The sequence below is a fragment of the Chaetodon trifascialis genome, chromosome 17, assembly GCF_039877785.1.
Source record: "Chaetodon trifascialis isolate fChaTrf1 chromosome 17, fChaTrf1.hap1, whole genome shotgun sequence".
In the NCBI taxonomy this organism is placed as follows: domain Eukaryota; kingdom Metazoa; phylum Chordata; class Actinopteri; order Chaetodontiformes; family Chaetodontidae; genus Chaetodon; species Chaetodon trifascialis.
Genome location: NC_092072.1, coordinates 21,722,746 through 21,739,044, shown reverse-complemented (window position 1 = coordinate 21,739,044; position 16,299 = coordinate 21,722,746). Strand labels below are relative to the sequence as shown.

At 42.1% G+C, this 16,299-nt stretch overlaps 2 protein-coding genes across 2 annotated transcripts; one reads left to right on the top strand and one right to left on the bottom strand.

Moving 5' to 3' along the window:
- Positions 1 to 2,718: 2,718 nt before the first annotated feature.
- oxsm (3-oxoacyl-ACP synthase, mitochondrial) lies at positions 2,719 to 7,641 on the bottom strand. Its single transcript, XM_070984776.1, has 2 exons — positions 6,434 to 7,641; positions 2,719 to 5,434 (listed from the first exon to the last, which is right to left on the bottom strand). The coding sequence occupies exons 1-2, from the start codon at positions 7,423 to 7,425 to the stop codon at positions 5,029 to 5,031; spliced, it is 1,398 nt and encodes a 465-aa protein (XP_070840877.1). The 5' UTR covers positions 7,426 to 7,641; the 3' UTR covers positions 2,719 to 5,028.
- A 199-nt stretch (positions 7,642 to 7,840) lies between these two features.
- On the top strand, positions 7,841 to 16,126 carry ngly1 (N-glycanase 1). Its single transcript, XM_070985398.1, has 12 exons — positions 7,841 to 8,033; positions 9,503 to 9,617; positions 9,770 to 10,009; positions 10,446 to 10,608; positions 10,717 to 10,936; positions 11,176 to 11,297; positions 11,933 to 12,078; positions 13,368 to 13,478; positions 13,568 to 13,753; positions 14,032 to 14,217; positions 15,089 to 15,266; positions 15,364 to 16,126. Exons 1-12 carry the CDS (start codon positions 7,933 to 7,935, stop codon positions 15,537 to 15,539), a joined length of 1,944 nt encoding a protein of 647 aa, XP_070841499.1. The 5' UTR covers positions 7,841 to 7,932; the 3' UTR covers positions 15,540 to 16,126.
- Positions 16,127 to 16,299: the final 173 nt, after the last annotated feature.

The following is a 16,299-nucleotide window of genomic DNA, read 5'->3' as shown; positions in this document are numbered from 1 at the left end:
TTAAATAAAGCATACTAAACTCGAGATCCCTTTCCAATGAGTGCTGTCAGCTCTTAAAACAAGTCATATAATAATTTCTAGAGAGGCCTGGAGAAAAAGAAAGTCAATATAACTGAGTGGCAAAAACCAAACAAACAAACAAACAAACCCCAACAGAATTTCATGTAACAGAAATATTGTTTTGTTAATTATCTCACAACCTCTCAGATTAACTGGAGACCCTTTCAGGGCTCCTAACCCCTAACTGCATCAAGTAATAAGATGTGTATCATTTCAATTGCATTATACACTGTATGTATATAAATATTATTGCTTAGCATAATGTATTACTGTAATATCCTGGATTCATTTCACGAATTCCAGAACTGAACAAAAGGCTAATGCTACAATGGTCATAGCAGCAGAATGAAGGCCATCCAACATGTGTCATGGAGGGAGAGAGGAGGTCTAATTTTAGAACCTGGTGATAAGCTGTGCTCCATGCGGGACAGGGTGATATCAAAGGGAATGCATGCTGACTCTGTTGCCATGGTGATCATAATTCAGCTTGGATATCTCTTAATTAGGAGGGAGGGATGTAAAAAAAAAAAAAAAAAAAAAGGAGAAGAAGGAATAACATGAACCAAAGTCATTAAATGACATCATTACCGCAATGGGAATCGATAGTTCCTGCCCAGCAAAGGCAGCTGTGGTGGAAAGGGTACACTGAGCTCTCAGAGTACACAGGGCAGTGGAGAGGCAGGGATCACGATGCAGTGCTGCTGCAGAATCCTCACCCTCCAATGCTGTTACACAGTTTTTCATATGTGCACATACACTTCAAATACTACATAAATGCAGGGAATCCCCTCTATGTAATGGCACACTTGATATAATTTACAGCTTGATTTTCAACAAGTCAGTGTGTGTAAGCTTTTGCTGCAGTGGTGCAAAACAGAGCGTGAGAAACTGCTGAAGAACACCAACACACATACATCAGGGTAAGAAACCAGAGCTGGACAGAGAGTGATGTATTAGTCCTGAGGCCAAAATATTCCCCATGAAGATGCCGGGCTTTCCTTTCTAACATGCCAAAATAAAATAAAAAAAAAAAGCTTGGCGCAGCTCATTTATCTATGTCAGATTATTTCAAATTTAAAAATGAATGAATAATTGATTTATTCATTAGCTGGATGTGACATCCAGAAGAGTTAATAAAACGTAATCTCTAAAAATGGCCCTGGAACGACATTCCCCAGTACAGTAATTCATCATCTGGCTCTGGCTTTACATCATGCTATTAAATTCAGCCAGACAGTACAATTATTCATCAAGTGAAATACAGAGCAAGAGGTCCACGCTTGCAATATATGGGACATGAAACAAATTTGGCTTTGTGCACTACTTACAAGACAGCAAAATAGAAAAGCATTGTGTACATATTGAAGAGATATATGAGAGCATGATTGGAAGAGTTCATGAAATAATCATCATAATCTACAAAAAGGTTACTGTTGTTCCTAAATGCTACTTTTGTCCACTAGCTGCAGGCTCTAAAGACAGTGATATTGGTTTGTTGATTCATCTGTCCAACACTTTGGTACAAATCAGGATTTTTCCACAAAGCTTCTGGTTAGATCACTGAGATATTTGGTTTGGATATTCATTTATTCATGACCCCCTGAAGATGAATCTTAATGATATGTTGATCTTCTGGCTTTTATTGCTGCACCACCACCAAAACAAGTATTTCCCATGATCACCACATTTTTCCATGACAGCTTATCTGCTAACCTGGCTCGTTCCATGACATTGGCTTTGGATATTCATGGTCATGGATGTTCTAATGTTTTTGGTGAAAGATAAAAACTTAATAAATGCCACTTGTCATGAAACGCCCTGAAGATGAACCATTTGGATTCTGGACACACCATGTTTTTATGATGTCATCCTTAACACAAACATTACCTTTCTTTGTTCACTACCTTTGGTCTTGTGTTTAGACTGAAAATTGAAAATTGAAAAGATGCAAGGGGCTGGATGAGTGTGTTTGTGTTGCTTCAGATAGTGGTCAGAAGATGAAATACAACCCAGAAAGTCCAGTTTGAGGAATAAATCCATGAGTCTGAAGGTTTATCAGATGCCAAAACACTGCAGTGACCAATTTTACAACTCCAGAGCGATCACTGTGACAATCATTTTCTCGTGCAGTAAATATCAGAACACTGTTCATGTTACAAAATAATCTACTATTGACTGACTAAAGCAGGGCATTGGCAGATTATGCCCATTGCATAGCAAAAGGTTGGACTCGTTTGGGACTGTCTGTATCACTGTGTGGGAGACAGTCCCAGGCTCTGTGCTGCTCTTCACTGCAGATGGGGAAGTTAACCACACATACCCCTGCCAAAGCAACCACTGAGTCCTCAACTCTGAACACTTTGTTCTTGTAAAATACTGCTTGAAAATGCTCTGGATATGACATAAATCTCAACTTTGCATGGCTTTTCCATGTTTCGAGTGTGAAAGGTGCTCAGTGTTCTCTCCTCTATGGTTCTCACCAGCCATAGCTGCAGTGGGCATTTTCCACCCTCCAGTCTCAGGGGGCAGTAATAAGCCTGCTCTGGTTCGGCGCAGCACATTGAGGCGAAGAGGACACCTCACTAGAAAACTTGCTTGGCCAAGCGACACAAATGTGAAACTTATATTTTTTCAAGTGTTTTTTCTTTTTTTAATTTTGAGCTTACTGTGTAAGCCTGGCGAGCAATTTTCATTCAAGTGATCTGAGGGAATGCGGTATGTAATGCATCCATGCTTATTCTCCAGGAAGGTCATTCCTCTGCAGTGCAGTCAGTGCAGTTGTAATAATACGATTAAAAAATAAGAAGTACTTAGAGCACTTAAAGGTGCCCTGTGGAGTTTGTCTCCTGGCTCCAGCTCCATAACATCACAGAGACGAGACTGGTATTGATGTTCCTATTGAACTTTCTACAAGAAAGCAAATACTTTAACACACAGTAAGTCATTCATTCCATCTACTTAAGTGCTGTGGGGTGTCATGGACAGGGCAGTCTGCAGGAGCAGCGTCTGAGGCATTAGTCTTGTTTCATGTCAGCCCACTAGCTACACTGTGAAACCAGTTTCTCTCCTCCTCTCGGTGGAATACTCCTGTCCCTCCAGTAAAATGTAAGATTTGTTTTTCATTAAAATGACAAAGTCTTACTCACTGAAATTTAACCATACATATGTTCTCAACCATCAGATAAGAGGACTGCTCAGTGTTCCCTCATGGTCATTGTCTCCCCAAGGATGCTGAAAAAGAACTGTGTGTCTCATCTCCCGTTTCAAGGAGCAGATTGTTGTTCAAACTCTTAAGCCAGCGAACAATTTGGAAAACTGTCCTTCTCCCTGAGGGGACTGTTTAAGCTATTACTTTTATTTCAACATGACATCATGCCATTTTGTCCCCAATTAACCTGTCTTTCTCATCCCCTCTGCTCTGGTGATCACTTGTTTTCTCAGCACTAAAGTGAAAGGTCAAACCAGACTGAATCCAAAGGAGAGCAGCAGAGTCAGAGGTCTTGCTTTAGAAACTGTAAGATAATACTTCCATTAGGATTATATTGAAGTCAGCTGCACACACCCACAGCGCCACTCATTTCCTAATTGCAATAAATTGTCCAAGCTTTCTGCAGTCCGAGTTCCTGTTTAAAGATTACATGAGTTGGCTTTAGGCAGCTAACAGCAGTCAATTATCGGTTAATATCTTCTAAATACAATTTTTCATATCAGCCTCTTCTATTGAATTACTTCCTCTCAATTTACTCTAATGGATCTAAAAGCCTCTTGTATCTTTCCCCTGCTGTTTCTCTGCTGAGCACTTTGATATTAATGCTTGTTCTAAGGCCAGGGAAGGATAATATGAACTGCACAGAGTCCTGACCTTTGACCTCAGTCCACTGGAATGCTTGTTAATGAGGTGTTAATTTTTCTGTTGTATCAAGGTGTCTCGTGAATGCCTGATATGTGAAATGAGCAGGAATGAATGAAAGCAACAGGCAGGACTTGCTGTGAGCCAACGCCACCTGGTGGAGACACAGAGAACATCTTGTTTCTTCACAACGAGCTCAATCATTATTCCAGGTCCAGTGGTGAAACGCTAATTTCAGCATATTCTGCAAAGAAGTTTAACATTTGTAAAGGGACTGGATCTAATGTGTAAGTAGTGGTGGAAAGTAAAAGAATACTTCTACTACAGTAAGGTAACTGAGTACAATTGAGAGGTATTTGTATGCTTTTCATTCTAATACATTGGACTAGTTATTATTTTTCGGATAAAGATTTTATATAAAAGCATATAATAGTCTTATAAAATAGAACACACTTAGTTAAATCAGTGACAGCCAACATTTATTTTTTGTGGCCCCTTACAAAAAACTGTCTGGCCAGGGCCTCTTGTCATATTTCACGTGTCTCTCAGTTGTTAGCAGTTCCACCTTTAAACTCTTGAGATGCTTTTGTTTAAATAACTGTTCGAGGCACAAACGTGTAAAGTTATCCAGCATTTGTGGAAAACAATGAAAACTGATTGTATATTAGACATTTGTTCTCTCTTCTGTTCTGCCTGATTAATAATCTCACGACCCCTCACACCTTTCGTGTGGCCCTTTGATGGGGCCCCACCACTGGGTTGAGAGCCACTTAATTAAACTCCCTAACTGTACATAAAGTAGTTCAAACTAGCTCCACCTCCAGCAGCTACAGCAGTAAAATGATGCTTGCTCATTGATGCATCATTCATAACCTAATCACGTGTACAGTGTTCATTTCTTTGCAAAGCTGTACTTCTACTTTTGATACTTTAAAGTACATTTTGCTCACCAAAAAGAGACCAACTTGCCGGATCATTACACAATTTACTCTGGCATTCCCTATTGTTTTCACCATTTTTATGTAAAACAGCAAACAAACAAAAAGAAAAACTCAAAAACAGTAGTCGTGTTGATCAATTCCATTGAAACGTATTCAGACGTTAAGAAAACAGATTGCTCATCTAATGCTGGCGAGGCACAGCGAGGCGTTGGTGCCACCAAATCCAAAAGAGTTTGAGAGGGCGACCCGGCGGCCATGAGTCTGCCATGGCTGCGCTGTGCAGGGGACATAATTCAGATCAAACTCTGGCTCGGTCCGGTCCAGGTTGAGTGTCGGGGGCAGGACCCCGTGGTAGCAGGCCAAAGCTGTAAATGCAGCTTCCAGGGCCCCTGCGGCCCCGAGCAGGTGTCCTGTGGCTCCCTTGGTGGAAGAGACAGCCAGGTTCGCAAGGTTTTGCTGGAACAGCCTCTTGATGGCGGCATTTTCAGCTGCATCGCCCAAAGGCGTGGATGTGGCGTGAGCGTTCACATATGTTACATCTTCTGGTGAGACGCCAGCATCTCTGAGGGCTGCAGACATGCATCTGTAAAGACAGTGGTCAGATATAATGGATAATGCCAATGTATTACAACTTTGATCTTCCTTGATTTCCAAAGCTGCTCAGCATACAGCATACGTGGTTGCTTTGCTCCCAAACCTCAGCACTTACTGACTTTGTAACATGGCCTGAAGAGGCAAAATTATCTAGTCATTCTTCCTCTCTTTCTCAAACACACACACACACACACACACACACACACACACACACACACACACACACACACACACACACACACACACACACACACACACACACACACACACACACACACACACACACACACACAAAGGGAACTGTGGCAGGAAGTGATCTCAAATTTAGGCTGGACTACACACGGTCTGGTCTTAACACAAGATAATACATGTTGGAACTATAACAAGGAAGTGGGCACATTTCTTCATGTTCTGTGGGACGGCCTCTTGGTATTGCCATCTTTGGAAAGAGCTGCGAAAAAAGAGTGGCTCAAGTAACGGCTAAGCTTATTTTATGTAATGAGATGAGCAAACAGAGAGTACAGAGTGGCTTAAACTCATGATGGAGACTGCTTGGGTGAATAATGTCCAAATCTGACATAACCTTATGACGTACATGAGGTGCAGCATGTTACAGAGAGTTCGGGGTGCATATAACACTGTTCTTTTTCACTGCCTTTTCTTTCTATGGCTGTCTGCTGTGCTGTTTTTATCTTTTTCCTCCTTTTTAAATTCTTACTGTGTGCACTAAAATACACGTTTGTACTGCCTTTTTGTATAATGTTAAAACAAATAAAAACCTGAATGAGAAAAAAAGTAAAAACTGGAGTAAAGTGTGAATGAATATATATGACTGTATGTGGCGATGGTTTTGTCTGAACTCTTATTCTGTTAATCATCTTGTGACCCCTCTGAATGATCAGCAACCCTGACCCCTGGGTTGGGAACCACTGCTTAAATAAATGGCAGCAGTTTTGTGGATTAATTAAGGCAATTTTGCTGTTATCACCTGTATGCTCCATCTCCATCTGCGGTGGGTGCAGTGATGTGGCTGGCATCCCCTGAAAGTCCATAGCCCAGAACCTCTGCATACATCCTGGCTCCTCTTTTCACTGCCTGCTCCAGCTCCTCCAGAAGGAGCACCGCTGCTCCTTCACCCATCACAAAGCCCTCTCTGTCTGGGTGAAAGGGTCTTGATGCCTGCGTGGGATTGTCATTCCATTTGGTGGCAAGGGCGCGCGCCCTGGCAAAGCCGGCCATCGACAAAGGCCCCACACAGGATTCTGTTCCACCTGCAATCATAGCAACTGCATCCCCGTGGGCAATGAACCTGGCAGCATCACCGATGGCATGTGCGCCTGTGGTGCAGGCTGTCGACACTGCATGGTTGGGCCCCTTCAGTTTGTGTTTGATGCTTATGTGCCCTGCAGCCATGTTGACAAGGATACGCGGCACAAAGAAGGGACTGACTTTATTGTAGCCCTTTTCTTGGAATGCAGTAGAGGTGCGAGCAATTTCATCCAGTGACACCATGCCCATGCCAACAGCCACCCCAGTGTTGAGTTGCTGCTCTGCAGTATCGGGGTACCATCCTGAGTCCTCCAGAGCCAGCTGAGCAGCTCCGAGGGCCATTACAGTGGCAGGTGACATGCTGCTGATCTCCCTACGAGACGCAAACCTTTCCTCCTTAAACTGACCCTCTTCATTCCCTCTGGGAACCAGTGCTGCCACCTTACAGGGAACTGTCTTATACTCCTCTGAGTCAAGGGCGACAAGCCCACTCTGGCCTTCAATCAGGCGGTCCCAGGGTAGAGCAGTCCCTGTGCCCAGAGGACACACAAACCCAATGCCAGTGACAACAACCCTCCTTTTGTGCTTTCCAGAGCTGTGGCATCTGGAGTCTTGGTTTGGACAAACACACACGCTCTTTTGAAGAAGTGTCCTTATGCTCTGTGGTCTCAGATGGAGTCTAGTCCAACGGGATAGTGATAAAGCAGACATGCTGTAATATCTGTCAAATTTGACACAGCTAGCTTGTAGCTTTGGTGACTCCCCTTTCAACTTATAAATAAATAAATGTATAAAACCAGAGAGTTCTCCAGAAGCAAATGGACTTAAGTTTAGAACTTACTTGGCCGAGCACTACTTCAAACTGAGCTAGCTGTCATGAAAACATCCATAAAACGACCCACCGAGTCCATCCTCTCATCTGCATGTAGCTATTTTTAGGTAGCAGTTCTGAACGCCAGAATCTCTTTACTTGTAAATATTACATGAAAAATTTAATTGGCCAATAGAGTAAGAAAATAAACAATAACAGGTTATGAAAAACAATCATGGTGTGATGCAATTAGCTAGATACAATACTTTTAAAGCTGCAAAGAAATATTCAGGCGTTGATGAGTCGGCTACACCCAGGACCCAAAGCCAGACCTCCCAAATGCACTATTAGCATTAGCTGTCTTACTGTAAAGTGAAAGGTTTTTAGTTTGTACAAGAAATACTAGTATGGCTGTGTCACCCGCAGTCACAACATTGTGTGAGAATTCAAATGATGTCTTTCTAGACGCCGCCAAGTTGTTGCTTACATATGCGGACAACATTTTAAGGTAAGGTTGACAACTTAACAACGCAATATACCAGCTGTGACATGTTAGCTAATCTGGGGTTCATATTAGAAATATTCTGTACATTATTAATAAATCAAAAAAATAGGTAACATCGTGTCATCATCAGTGTAACCGCTGGTCAAGTTGACCTCGCTGTACTTGAGTCCCGTTTTTGCTGTTAGCCCACAGTGTCAAACCAAACTTTGTTTCGAAAATGTGGCATTTTTATTTGTCCTTGAATATCAGCACACACCCATTCGTGGAATATCCTGACATAACTTTAGTCCCATTCGCCACGGCGTTGTGGTTCTTTCGGCATTTGAGTGAGTCACCAGGAAGCAGCTTTAAGTATTTAAAATCTCTAAAATCACCTCTAGTTACTCGTCCGAACATTGTCTTAAAATACGGAGTCGAACAAAGGCACCGCACAAACGCATGCTCCTCAAAAACAAGTCATGAAGACCAGAAGAGTGCAGAGCTGAGCAGGTTTAACAGACTTTTTAAGCAGACTTCGAAAGTGCTGATAGATCTTCGGCAGGATGTCCCATTCATTGAGACTGCAACTGAAAAAGGTGACGGCCCCAAATGTAATGCAGTGAAACAGTATGGTAAAGTCTCCTTTACAAGATATTCTGGACAATTCAATAGAATTTACTGAGCAAATATATACAAAGTTATGTTTGTGGACAAGGGGCCTACCCATGTCTGATTTCATAAACCAGACAAAAAAATTGCAAATAATCTAAAATTCTCGAAGTTCAGTGAACTGTATTTCTCAAGTACCCAACGGTGATGGCAATGCATAGGCTTTTTGTCCAGAGTTTTTAGAGATTGTTTGTATAAGGACTCAAGATGTCTCATGGCTGTTTCACCAGCCTGCCCTCAACATGAACTGCAATAAGACATACAGAAAAAGATCATGCGTGCTCAAATATCTCGGCTGTACCTGTGTCAGTCCTTTCACCTTTAATGAGAATATCGGCATTAGGGGGTTGTACCATAGCTTTTGTCTTGACCTAACACTGACCTTTACTTGGTAGTATACCTTCAGTCTCCAGATTTAAAAACAGGTGTGACAATGGCATTTTTCCAGTCATCAGGGAAGGTGCTGTGTTTAAAAGACAAGTTAAATAAATGAGTAATGGGAGAAGTAAAAATGTTTTGGTGTGATTTAAAAAGTATGTTGTCAAAGTGTACTTGTGACTCATTTGTCTGACCTGCCACATCTGTAGAAACAATGTCCAGTTTCCTTTTTGTACATTTTTTTCCAAGCTCATTTACAGAATCAAGTAAAAAATATTAAAGACAGAAGCAACAGCAATATGATCTATGCATATGTGTTATTTATGAACACATAGCTCTGGTTTGTACGTAGTGATTCGTCTCTCCTGCCACAGAGGAGCAAAATATTTTTCCTGAAAAGCCTTGAGATCAGCTCTCCATCCTCATATGGTCTCACCTCCCAACAGGTATCCCAATGAGGAAAAGTACAGATCAATCCGCATAGGCAATCCTACTTTCTCCACCAAGCTGTTGCCCATCAAAGGAGCTGTGGAGTGCCTCTTCGAGATGGGCTTTGAGGAGGTAATTATTAAGTAACTGCTAGATGGCTGCTATAATAAGTTAAAGCCAGTATTCATTTTGTACCACTTGCGTCATGGCCTGGAGTCTGATTTGGTCATCTATCATCTGTCTAACTCTGAGTAAATATTATAACCTCCTACACCTCTTTTCAGGCTGAGACCCACCTGGTGTTCCCCAAGTCTGCTTCAGTGGAACAGCTGAAGCTCATCAGGGAATCCATAGCAGCAGAGAGGGATCAGAGGCTGCGTGGAGGACCGCCTTCCCAACCTGCTGCTGAGACTACTGTGGCCTCAGCCTCTGCCTCAGCCTCAGCTTCAGCTTCAGCACCAGAGAGCTCTGCTGCTGCCTCCAGCCAGCCGTTTACACCACCTCCACCCCAACCATCGTCTTTGGTAAAGATGAGCTCAGCCTTGGTTTAAATGAGGGGAATTGTGGTTGAACATATCCGAAATATTCAGCTGTGTATCACTGTAGCAAAGTCACAGTGGACTTTTTCTGACCTAATCCACATTAGTACTGCTCTTTGTTCCTTGTTCACTCATGCCCGAGGCATTGTGTTTTTATCTGTCTGTCTGTTCTGTTCTCGTGAGCGTGGAAATGTCCTGCGGGAATTCTTCAAATTTGGGACAAATGGTGACTTAAGGATGGACTGTGGAAGGAAGGGCTTAAGGATGAACTGACTAGATTTTGATGGTCAAAGGTTAAAGATCAGTGTGACCTAAAAAAATCCTATCATTTAACCAATAATTGAATTGAATACCACCTGTCTCTACTTTTCATTACTTTTGGTCTGTTTGTAATCTGGGTCTTTTTTTGTCTTTCTGTCAGGAGAACAGCATGAGCTTCTTTGTGACTCTCCAGTCAAACTTCCAACACGTCATGCTGTATGAAAACGCTGAGCTGCAGCAGAAAGCCAGGAACTCCATCCCTCACCAGCAGCTGTCCTCTGCTGCTGAACACAAGCTGAACAAGGCGAAAACAGCAGATCCAGGTAGAGTCCTCTCCCTGATTCAAAAGAATCAGATGTACACCTGGATCATACTGAATCCCTCCATGTAAACTGTGATTCAGAGCAACTGACTTGCTTTCCTGTTTGTAGGATGTAAACTTGGAATAGAAGACTTCCTGGTGCTGGAGTTGCTCAGATGGTTCAAACAGGACTTCTTCTCCTGGGTGGACTGTATGCCCTGCAGCCGCTGTGGAGGCCCGACTCAGAACGCCAGCTCCCTCAGTCCCACCACCGATGACCTCCGCTGGGGAGCCCAGCGAGTGGAGAACCACTACTGTCAGAGCTGCCAGCTCTCCACCAGATTCCCCAGGTCCGTGTGTGTCGTTTAAACAGTGATATGCACCCTTTTTCACTGCTGGTACATTTCACTGTTAAATCACTGACTTTTGTTTTGCTGCTTTCACAGTTAACATATTTTAAAATGCTCAGAAGTAAAACATTTTTCCTCTGAACAGTCACAAAGAGTTTGAATGAATTTGACCACAAAACATATGGAGAATGATGGATTGCTGTCAGTCATGCTTGTTTTCATTGTGTTGTTAATACCAGGTATAACAATCCTGAGAAACTTCTTGAAACCAGGAGGGGGCGCTGTGGGGAGTGGGCCAACTGCTTCACAATGTGCTGCAGAGCCCTGGGCCTTGAGGCCAGATACATCTGGGACAGCACAGGTATGACTAACAGATGTGGCTCATCATTGATCTATTAGGAGGAAAAGCTGTTGGCTAGGATCCTGAAAACCAGTCAGTGTTATTATTTTGACGAGCTTGAGCTTTTTCTGGATCTTTCAACCACATCTCATGGTCATCATCAGCTGAATGTTGCTCAGCTGTCATTTAGGAGGTTCAGTGGTAACTGGTAGTGCTGCAACAATTGATCGACAAGTTCATCAGCAGAAATCTGATTGGCAGCCATTCTGAAAACTGATAAATCCTTTTGGGTGACATTCTCTGGCTCCAGCTTCTCAAATGTGAATATTTTCTTGTTCGCTCAGTCTTTTTTGAAAGTGGAGATCTTTTGTTTGCGCACAAATTAACTTCTCCACATTCTGCCTTCAAGAATAGAATTTTGTGTGACAAACTGAACCGATTTAAATATTAAAATAGTACAAATTTAAGATATTGAGCTGAACATGAGTGTTTGATATCCACTAGGGACATCACATTCACAAGGGCTTCAACACATTTCCAGCATCACAAAGTGCTGTACTGCCACATCTGCTCTGACATCGGAACAGTTCATTCCATGTCTAAAGTGTATGAAAGGCAAAAGGAAAATCAGTTCTGTTCTCTCTGTGTTGTTTCAGACCATGTGTGGACGGAGATTTACTCAGTTTCTCAGCGTCGTTGGCTGCACTGTGACTCTTGTGAGAACGTCTGTGATAAGCCTCTGCTGTACGAGGTTGGCTGGGGGAAGAAACTGGCCTACGTTCTGGCTTTCTCTAAGGACCAGGTCAGACAAATGGACACTACATACATATTACTACTAATATCAGTTTACTTTATTTATTTTTTTGCCTCATTATGATCTTGTTTTTGTAGATCAGTTAAAACAATAGTCAAATAAACAACAGAATATTCATCTGTATCCAATAACGACATGATGCTTTCGTCATGACTCACCTGTTACCAGTGAACCTGTTTACCTGTGGAATGTTCCAAACAGGTGTTTTTGGAGCATTCCACAACTTTCCCAGTCTTTAGTTGCTCCTGTCCCAACTTGTTTGAAACATCTTCCTGTGTCAAATTCAGAATAAATAGATATTTACTAAAATCAATGCAGCTGATGAGGTCATACATTAAATTGGGGTTTTGTATTGTTTTCAGTTGAGTACATGTGAAAAAGAATTAGCAAATGATCACATTCTGTTATTTACATTTTGCAAAGCGTCCCATTTTTGTGGAATCATAGTTGTAAAAGCACCAGATTACAGCCTGTATTAGTTTAACTTTATTCTGGCATGTAGTTAGAGGTGCCCTGTGGAGGCGTCTTATAAACAAACATGCTGAATCCATTTCCTTCCTCATGAAATATTTGCAAAGGTGATTTAAAGACTGCATTGACTGCACACACTGACTTCCTAGCAGTCTTCTTCACTGCCTTTGTTGGCACATCACTGCTACCTGTAGAACAATGCAGTAATGTGACAAGTGACTGGAGTGTTTATAGCGTCACATCCTCGTCTGTGTGCACAAGAGCAAAGCAGAACGCGGAACGAGGACGCAGCATTACGAGTGGTGAAAAACTCCAGTGGGCAGCTCAGTGGGAGATCAGAGTTTCTGATGTTTTCTATTAGTAGATCCTCCTTTTTCTTTGTTTCAGGAGAAAAAAAATATTCTTAGTGATAGTAAGAAGAAGTAGAGGATGTCTGAAAATATTATTCCAGTAATTTGTGTTATTACTGCTGTGCTGATGGTTTGTTTTGAAGGATTATGGGAAAGCCATATTATTCTATTTCTGGATCGGTGAGAGTTCTTTCATGGATTGTTTTGAGGCAAAATATGAAACACTGAGGATGTTCTGATGCTCGATGTGAGCACAAAACATATTTTCATGTTATTTGTTTTGTTATTTTATGTGCTAGTCATAATTTCCTGTTTGTCTGTTGTCTGTTCTGTATGAGTATCCCATTTGAGCCAATGAGCAAAAAGCTGTGTGTTGTTTACTCTTGTTTAGACAATAATTCTCTTCCAGCCTCAACAGACAGTTCATGTGCTTCAGCATGTGTGTGTCTGATGCAGGTGGTTGACGTCACCTGGAGGTATTCCTGCAAACATCCAGAGGTTTTGTTGAGAAGGACCAGGGTTCAGGAGGCCTGGCTGCTTCACACCATTAGCGGGCTCAATGCTTCGGTAAGTCTGAACCCTTTTAACTCTTTGGATAAGACTAATTTGTGTGGTGACTGATGTAAACTGCCTTCTGTGTGCTCTGATACCTAAAGAGGCAGCAGTCCTTGAGTCCAGACAGGAAGAAGGAGCTAACAGAGAGGCTGCTTGTCGAGCTGGTCGAGTTTATTTCCCCCAAAAAACCAAAACCAGGAGAGCTGGGCGGACGCAACTCTGGCTCTCTGGCCTGGAGGATAGCACGGGGGGAGACCCGCGGGGCTAATACAGGGCCATCCACAGAGGTGCAGTACATTATATATGTATTTAGGTGACCTCAACAATATGAATCTACTGATTCATTTATAATTGAGATGTTTGGCTAGGGGTCAATATGTTAGACGGTCACAGCTACAAAAGTGAAATGAATTGCTTTGCTTTTAATAAAAAATACTTTAAACTACATGTATTTTATTTATCGTTTGATTGAGGCCTTAGGGAGACTTTACACTCAGTTTCCAGTTTATTAGATCCACCTAGCTAAAATTAATACCTAATACTAATAATGTGTGTGTTTTCTCAGGCTGCAGGTTATGTGTTTACGCCTACTGAGAAAGAGAAGAGTGACAGGTTGCTGCATGTGCGATACAATGCCACCAAAGACCAGTACTGTCGAGTGTCCAACGACTCTGAGCTCATCCACAGCTGGGATCAGTGTGTGTGGAGAAAGGAGTCTGTCTTCAGAAAGGTGGAGAATGACTGGCAGATGGTACGCTTTTTTCACTGTGAATAGTTTTTTTTTTTCAGTATTCTATGTATTTATGTACCACATCCATGATTCTAACAAGTGCACAACATCAATGATGATGCTAAGCAGCACTGAAATGTTGACCAGAAGATGGCAATAAATAAAAAGTTAGAAGATTACCAAAGTTATGAGGACACAGCCTATGAGGAATGAATGTTTGCACATATTTTGTTCCAGTCCATTCCTTTCATGTATTTCAGTTTTAGTCAAGTCCTATGTCCTAAATTCATTAGGATTCATCCTCTGGGCACCATGAATGTCTGGACCAAATTTCATGGCAACTGATCCAATAGTTGTCAAGACTTTTCATTGAGAGCCAAAAATGTCCGCCTGTTGGAAACACTGGAGAAAAAGTCAGGGGACCACCAAAGTCTGTAGAATTGATCCTTTTGGGAACCATGAATGTCTGAACCAAATTTCACGTCTGCCCATCTGATAGTTGCTGAGATGTTTCAGTCTGGACTAAAGCGGAGGAGCGACAGGCTGATGTGGAGGAGGCCGAGCCGTAGGAACATAAGAGCCTCTCAAATAAAAAGTCCATACTTTGTTCCATTAGAATGCTAACAAGCCATATTTCCATTTAGAAAAATGTTGTATCAGTGTATGAGAACAATGTTGAACAAGCACTTTAAGCAAGATGCTGCTGTTTGAAAACTTTATTGTGAGCATGACTCACATTAGCAACAGTTGGGAAATATCTCATAACATGACCTACAGTGATGTAAAATGACGAGGAAGTGTTGGAAATGGGACTAAACTCTGTTCCTCTTTTTAGATCCTGGAGCAACACGCAGCAGTGGATGTGATGATCAGATTGTGTTTCTTTCTTCAGGTGTACATAGCTCGAACAGAAGGCTCCTCTGTGGGAAGAATCAGCTGGAAGTTTGATTTTGCTCCAGCGGGACTGAAGATAAAGTCTGTTTCAGTCATGGCCAGTAGCCAAACCTTTCACTCTGGGAAAGTCTGCTGGCACTTGCAGGCAGGCCAGATTACTACAGAGTTCTCTGGGGGTATGGTTATATAATAGACACTCTGATAAAATACACTAAACGTCATTGTGTAACACAATCTCTCTTAATAATTTCCTCTCTGTGTTTGAACCTACAGATGGGAAGATGCAGTCATTCCAGAGTCTGTCTGGCTCTTCAGAGTTCACTGTCGTTGCAGAGCTCCGCGGTGGAGAAGGAGAGACGTCGTGGCAGCACTCTCAGCTCTTCAGACAAAGCCTGAAGCAGACAGAGGAGCCTTCATTTGAAATCCTCATCCACTTGGACGATGCTTAAAAGTTGTTTTCACAGAACAAAACTGGACAGCTCGTTCTTTTTCACTGTCGACCGCTTTGACGAGTTCAGAGCTGTTTGTTTGGATGATAGTTTTGTTTGACAAATCAGTGCAATATTTCAATTTGTGGCATTCTTTTAAGATGATTGGATAAACATGGCCTAATGATAAATTAACTCTCTACTATCAGAGTACAAATGTTTTCATACATTTAATTTATTATTTGACGAAGGGCCAATAACATATGTGGTGTACAGTCTACAATATACATACCTGTAAAGAGTTTTAACCACAAAGCCATAGTTTTTGTAAACTTTGCCTCACTGTGAATGTGTCTGTAGTCTGTGATGCGTGGAGGCATTCCACACAGCAAACCAGGGCTGATGCTCTCGTCAGCTGCGGTTGCTCCAGCTCTCCTGCCGGTAATAAACTGTAAATATTGGTGAGTGTCTTGGCTGTGGTGTTTTTACACCTTGCCATGCCCAGTTGTATTCATGTGTTTAATTATAAATAGAGCAAATTAATGTGTGATGGAAAGGGCTGAATGTTAACAAATAAAGATAAATAAAGATATTTTTGCAGGCTGGTAGTCGAGTGTAGTTTGAAGATATGGCAAAGTATGCATTACATTGTACGCTGTGTGGTCGTTCAGTGTTGACGCTTCAGTGGATTTTTGCCGCCATCTTGCGTTGAAAGAGGAGCACGGGCCGGTTCGTATTGGTCGAAGTACCGGTGCCTCTGAAAAGCAGCCATCGGATTGGT

Excerpts from the sequence above, each read along its gene's own strand:
- oxsm (XM_070984776.1), bottom strand. The coding sequence starts at position 7,425 with ATGTCTGCTTTATCACTATCCCGTTGGACTAGACTCCATCTGAGACCA. Across the intron at positions 5,435-6,433 it reads GATGGAGATGGAGCATACAG|ATGCATGTCTGCAGCCCTCA; the intron begins GTGATAACAGCA and ends CTGTCTTTACAG.
- ngly1 (XM_070985398.1), top strand. The coding sequence starts at position 7,933 with ATGGCTGTGTCACCCGCAGTCACAACATTGTGTGAGAATTCAAATGAT. Across the intron at positions 11,298-11,932 it reads ATACATCTGGGACAGCACAG|ACCATGTGTGGACGGAGATT; the intron begins GTATGACTAACA and ends GTGTTGTTTCAG. Across the intron at positions 13,754-14,031 it reads ATACAGGGCCATCCACAGAG|GCTGCAGGTTATGTGTTTAC; the intron begins GTGCAGTACATT and ends GTGTTTTCTCAG.